Below are 6706 nucleotides of genomic sequence, written 5' to 3'. Positions count from 1 at the left end.
CCAGTCCTTTCTTCGTTAAAGCAAACCCAAAATTGACACTCAAACGCTGGCTCTGTACTAACCCTCCTGGCAATGGTGGCAGTGAAATTCAGTGACACCACCTCTCTTTAGTGTAACAGCTTGACACGGAGCAAGGCAAACCAGCTGTCAACCTGCTGTAGCCCTCCACCATGAGCTCCTGGGGTGCCTTTCACGCGAGGCAGGTGAGCAAGACCTTTTAAACACTGCAGGTGAAATCTTTCAAGGGCAGGACTCCTTTGGAGACAGGTTCACCATGAGCAGGGCTGCTTCACAAAGTAAAGCAATAGTAAATGTTCAATAAGAGGTGCCTTCTCCTTCCCATACCAGCAGCCCTTTGCCTCAGGGAAAACCCAGGAGTGCTGTCCTCGCTCCCCCACGGCCCTGTGGCATATGACACACATCGATGCAGCACACCTCACACACGAGCCATGGGTTTAACCACCCCTGGTGAGCAGTCTCTTACCCGCACCGTGCCCTCGGAGCTGAGCTGCTTCCTTGGCTTTTCAGGCTCGGCTCGGGTCCCATCCGGGTACGCGTGAAGGTAAAGACACTTCCCTCCAAACGGGCATGTTCCCTTCCCTTGTTCAAAGTACTTGCAGGGCTTTTTCCTGGTGTAATGAGAGAGAGAGTTATTGCCTTCAGGTAGTAATGGAGTAGGGACAGTTTGTTCCCCGTGGCTGCTTCTCTCATGCTCAGTGGAACAAAGTGAGAACACAGCAAGAGGTCCGGTCGCTCCTGCCCCAGCTGACAGCAGTCAAATAGAGGGGAAGGATTATTAAAAGCAAACCAACAGGTAAATGAACAGCATCAGAACTCAGAAGAATGAAACTATCTAAGACACGGCAAGTGAAGGATGTTCCAAGAACGTCACTGGTGCTGCACACGTGTTTTCACCACACCCTACAAACCCACTGCTATTTTTCTAGCACCATTCCTCTCCTGTGTTTTTGACCGCTCTGTTCCTGTTGAAGCAGTTCCTCATCCCCTCCTCTCGAGGGTCTGCAACAGCACATGGTTAGTTCACGTGTCCGCCAGCGTTGTCGCTCCTCTGCAGCAGAAACTACAAAGCAAATGCAACTGACCCTGTAAACTTGATCTGCAAACAGTGATGAAAGCAGACCGATGCATGCTGGACATTCCCAGGATACAGGTACCGTCTGAGAGCAACTGAGCGGAGAAGCTAAGCCCGGCAGTAACAAAACCCAAACCCCAGCCAGGCAGCGCATTAAGAGCAGAAGGGGTTTGTCTGTGACTTCCAGGTTTCTAGGGCTGACTTCTTCCCCACCTGTGCTGGCACATGACTGGGTTTGTGCTGGCCTGACCCTGTTCTAGGTTAGACTCAGCTTTATTACCATTTTTTCATTCCATGTAATATAACCCCTCAAGTTTGACTGCCAGGATCTGTCTATAGCCTGTCTGTACCAAAGACGGTTTTATCTACACCACAACACGCTTATCTCAGCTGAGCACTTAAGCAAAGCCCCTCTCTGTATCCTCTGCTGCACAGCAAGTTGACAAGAGCCAACCCAACTGCCGGCACCAGCTCGTACCTCGCTCCAATGCTACAAACCACTGGCCTTGCAGAGGACACGGCTGGTCAAAACCACCCTAAGCTCAGGCTTCTGAGCACAACTCCCTGCCCTCAGTCCACAGCCCTTGTTAATTAAAATGAAAACCCAAACCAGCACTCAGGTATGGAAAGAAATCACAGCTGCAGAACCTCAGCCTAAATGACTGCTTTTCTTCAGATGCCTTGCCTGACTATTAAGACAAGATGCTGGATTGTTTAATGGAGTAGTGCTGCTTGCAGCAATGCTGCTGCTGTGTTGCAGCAGGAGTTCAGACTTGCAGCTTCCCAAGCAGCTGAAAAGCAGCAGCAGCTGAGCACAGATCTAAATAAGGCCGATTCTGCTCTCTGCTCCAGAGGGCGTGTGTAAAGGGTGGTGCACGTCACACAATGAAACTCGCAGCCTTCTGCAGGTCCTCCCTCACTCAGGTCAAGCACAGCTCTGCTTGTCCACCCTGAAGGGAGCCCGGCGGGGTCAGGAACAACATCTCACCCTCCCCTCAGAGGTTCCAGGCAGGCCCAGCGCTGCTCCACAGCCACCCCTTGTCAGCCCCAGCGCTCTCCCCACGCTGCCAGCACCATGCAGACTGCATGAGCCCACCGCAGGACCAGAGCCGTGTCACCTCTTCCATTCCCTGCGGACATCACAAAACCCTGGGATACGTATTCCATATTCCAGGAGACAATTTCATTTTCCTTCCCTACCCGACTTCCTCAGTAACTGATGACCTTCCAGGCAATTCTAAGGGACCAACTGAAAATGCATGAAGCTGTTTTTGGCAAGTGAACTGAAATCACTGCAGCTCTTCAGAGCAACACGAGTTTGAGTGATTTCTGATCTATAATTACAGGACAAACACGCCCGTGGCAGGCACAGAGTGAAATCAAAGTGTTAACAGAGATAAAGAGTTTGCTGTGGAAAGGGTTGGAACTACAGACAGGTAAAACCACAGGCAGCTCAGCAGACTCGGTGCAGCTGTCCTAAGGACAGTGTAAATAGCGTGTGGCTGCTCCTGGACTTACCCCACTCCCTGCTTAAATGCTTCAATCAGCTCGTTTTTCTTCTCCTGGTCTTCTACCCAGTACGCGCTGGGAATGACGAACTCGGATATCACACGGCACTCGGGGCAAGACCTGAAGGCAAAGCACCAATGCTCTGTTATTTCCCAAGGGACACTCCTCAACAAACGTGCCAGGAACAGCCACCTCCCGAGGGGCAGGGAGCTGACACAGGCACCTCCTCACATACCAGCACACGTGCACCACTGCCATTAGTGTCAACTGAAATAACCCAGCTGGGTGCAGCCAGAGCTTGTGCTTCCCTGTGCCTGTTTCTAGACTTAAAAAATGTCCCAGGTATTTCCTCAGTACTCGAGAGCAAACTGCACATGCTAATCCCAACACACAGTGATAAACCATCACTGTTACGAGGGCGCTGCAGCCCCCATGCAGCAGAAAGCCAAAACAGCTGGAGAAAGGTCAAGGAAGGTCTCTAAGCCTTTGAGATGCCACCTGACATCCACCAGCAGCAATGAGCTGTCCCTTCAGCGGCTTTACAGGATGGATTTCTACATAAGGAACTAAGATCAAGAATCAAATATGCAACTTCAGGTCCCTCAACAATCTAGGAAAGGCTTCGTTACCCTGCCTGTCTCCCCACAGGCAGTGCTCTCAGAACTGAACCAAGTCCCTCCTTTAACTTAACTCTGCAACCACCGGTATGTTCACCATTATGGAGAAGGGTGAAAAACCATGTTTGAAGCATGTGTGTTAGTATTTAATCCATACTGCAAACAGACTGCAGGGCACTGCTGCTGAAACCCACTCACCCTCCCACAACACCCCGGGACCTGCCCGGGAGCAGCTTGGCTCCAGCACAGGTTATGTCCCTCAGGAGCCAACATTCCCTTCCATGAAACAGATAAAGTTGTGCAGAAGCGTCTGTTCTTGCAGGAGACTGAAGAGGTTTCCCATCTCTCCCTCAGCATGACTGTAACTTGGGAGAGTTTTCAAAGAAATGCTCAAAAAAGGGACTAGCCCCAATTCAGTGTTTTAAATCCTCTGAGGAGGAGTGTGTTTGGAATAGAGTTTTTATAGAGCTGGAGGATGAGGCATTTGCTCAGATACAGAGAAATGTGTGACTAGTGGGACATTTACTTTAAGTTACAGTATGGAACAAACCCCAGTAATTAAGCAGATGCACAGCAAGAGGGAGGTACTTCTGCACATGGGTTACTGTGAAGGGCACAGGTTCACCAGGTCTCAGCTGCTCACAGTCCACGTCTGCACTTTGCCCACCATCAACACAAGACAGGGCTGTCACCCAGGGCAGGCTCTTCCCACACAGGACCACAGCAAGAAAGGGAACTGTCACCAAGGGACACCCCATCCATGTGTCCTGCTGGTCTTGACCACTGTTCTCCCAGCCCCACCCCAATGTCCTGGAATTTGCCTGTGCCTGGAGCAGGATTTTCCGAGCTCAGAAGTGACTAATGGCTGTGTTAACGTTTACAGCAACACAATCCCTTGTCACCAGTTGTATTTCTGTACGAGCCAAGGCACAGCCAAGAGCCCATCTCACTGACCCAGCCACAGAGAAGAGACCCTGGTTAAACACCCACTTACTTTATGATGGGATTCTCGAACTGCTTGGCACACCTCCACTGCCGGATGCAGGACAAGCAATACGTGTGGTTGCAGTTGGAAAGGATCCCAAACCTCCTCTCAGAGGCCGATGGTTTCTCATACACCACTTCCATGCAGATACTGCACACTTTGTCCTGACTTGCCTGAAAGGCAAAGGCCTTCTCCATGTCGTGCTCGAATGTCGCCATGCACATCTGTCATGGGAGAGATGTCACAGATGTTATTGCAGTCCATACACTGCCTGTTCCTCGACAGTGCCTGTGGAAGGGATCTACTGCAGGGAGAACAAGGCACGCTCACCAAAAGCATCATTCCTACCCTTCCTCAGCAGAATTTGATGTGAAGAACATGACATTCAATCCCACATCTCAGCCCTTCAACGTTCTTTGCAGCTTCAGCAGGGTCAGAAGGAACGTGCCCGAGTGCTCATCATTTACCCCTTTCTGTATATCTGTCATGGCACAGGTGTTGCACAAGGAGACACTTCAGATCCCCATAACCCATCAAATTCAGGGTCCAGCACAGGTGCCACACTCAGGGTGTTACTAACTGCTCCTTAAGGTCACACTCATTGACCAGACCTTAAGCTCTACACCAGCTGGGAATCAGTCTCTTATTACAGGCTTTCCCACAGCACCTCTCACCACGGTATCCAGTAGGGACAGTCATTCCCACTTCATTCTCTCAGCAGTACAAGGTGAGCTGGTGGTTATACCTGCGTAGGTTTAACTCGTACTTTACAAGAGACCCAGAACTTGACAAGTAAAATAAATTTAAAGGACTTTAAATTATAACACTACTAAACAAGGACACACTAATTCTACATTAGTAGCAGCATTGTGGCTACTGCACCTTCTCAATCCCCCACATCCCGCTGCTGCCAGAGCTGAGCTGTGGTGACAGGACACTGTGCCAGGTCCCAACAGGCTCTGGGGAGAAGTGAGCACTCCCAAGCAGCACGTTCTGCAGGGACATCCAACCACATAAAACCCAAGAGTTTTAACCCCTCAGGTCCTACTCCAGACTCTAGAGAGACTCGTGATTCAGTAACCACTGACTGCTGGTCTTTCTCCTCCCTCCTCAGCCTTGAGAACTCCTGTTCCTGACCCAAATCTGGAAGCCAGGCAGAGAAAAGAGCAGCTCCTTCAGCCCACCTTTACCTGACCAATTCCTCACGTGGTCCCTCCAGCTCACCTCCAAACCTGCTGTACTCTGTTCAGCGTGTCCCCACTTGGCCCTGCCCTGACGCCAGCCACAGCAAAGAGGAGACACCTGAGGAGTGTGTCACCCAAAGGTGACCTCAGAACGCACCAGCAGCTCAAGATTCCTCTCCCCCACCATACACAACACCATGGAGATGTCACGTAGCTGCAAAAGACATTGTCCAGGGAGAACTTTAGGGTGTTCAGCCTGGGAGAAGGCTGTGGGCAAGTTTCCAAAAAGGATGAAATGGGAAAAGAAGTTGCTGTAAAAGGCCATCTGCATCAGCATCACCAATTAGCCCCAGATGCTTGAACAGAGCACTCTTAGAACCACTTTATAGGGAGATAAAACAATGAAACAAAAGCTCTTCAGACCAGCAGGCACCTACAAAACACACCTTTGGGTTTCTGAGCAAACCAACCAAGCCTTGTGCTGAGCAAAGCAAATCCCACACGGGTTTCACGTTACTCTTACCATCTCGTGAGCCTTCCTCTGCTCCTGGTTGAAGGGGTGGAGGACTTGCAGCCCACATATCTCACACACGTCCCCATGGATGTAGAGGCAGCGCTCTCCGAAGTGGCAGGCGCCCGCTGCAGCGTAGGGACACAACTGCTCTGCATCAGCACAGGAGCCTCCAGCCACCGGGTCCTCCAGCCCACTGCAAATAGCTTCCAGGTAGGAATGGGGCTTCACTTCTGGATTATCATTTTGGTCACTGCAGCACACCACATTGCCCGTGCCACTGGGATTGTGCTTCTCTTCAGTCAAGCCACACAGATCTTAGGGAAGAGAAATGTAGCATGAGCCATACGAGACACTCCACAGGAGGCTCCATGTACTTCCTTTCCAATGATAACCTTTCTTTTTAAGAAACAAGCCCTTTTCTTCTTAATGAAATGTTATCTCTGAGCCCCTCTGACTCACAAACCACAGGAATTTTCACAAACTACCTCCTGAAAAGGTCGATTTCAAGATCCCGTCAGTGAGAAGAGGCAGGAGCAGCGTGCAGGTGGGGGGGGCTCCCTGCCCTGCCCATCACGCACGATGGACGTCTCTGTGCTTGTGTTCCTGAGGGCTGGCACAACCCTCCCCACAGAGCACAAGCCGGGCACCCTGCCCTGCTTCTGACCATTTCAAACACCCTCACATTGAGAATAAAACGTGTTTTGTAGAGAACAAAACCCCAGCCTGGTTTGGGTTGGAGGGGCCTTAAAGCTCATCCAGTCCCAGCCCCCTGCCATGGGCAGGGACACCTTCCACTAGAGCAGG

General features: G+C 51.0%; 1 protein-coding gene across 1 annotated transcript in view; it reads right to left on the bottom strand.

Annotated features, from left to right (window-relative positions):
• Positions 1–484: 484 nt before the first annotated feature.
• Positions 485–6706, bottom strand: part of MKRN2 (makorin ring finger protein 2) — a gene marked incomplete at both ends in the record, with an annotated part of 6651 nt that continues 429 nt past the window's right edge. Inside the window, 4 exons of the mRNA XM_010011874.1 lie at positions 485–629; positions 2612–2722; positions 4214–4428; positions 5912–6216. Of these exons, the coding sequence (XP_010010176.1) occupies positions 485–629; positions 2612–2722; positions 4214–4428; positions 5912–6216 (776 nt within the window). The remainder of the gene's footprint in view (positions 630–2611; positions 2723–4213; positions 4429–5911; positions 6217–6706) is intronic.

The sequence above is a fragment of the Nestor notabilis genome, unplaced genomic scaffold, assembly GCF_000696875.1.
Source record: "Nestor notabilis isolate BGI_N333 unplaced genomic scaffold, ASM69687v1 scaffold32733, whole genome shotgun sequence".
Classification (NCBI taxonomy): Eukaryota; Metazoa; Chordata; class Aves; order Psittaciformes; family Psittacidae; genus Nestor; species Nestor notabilis.
The sequence above is the reverse complement of the archived record's forward strand: the minus strand, read 5'-3'. Positions and strand labels throughout refer to the sequence as shown.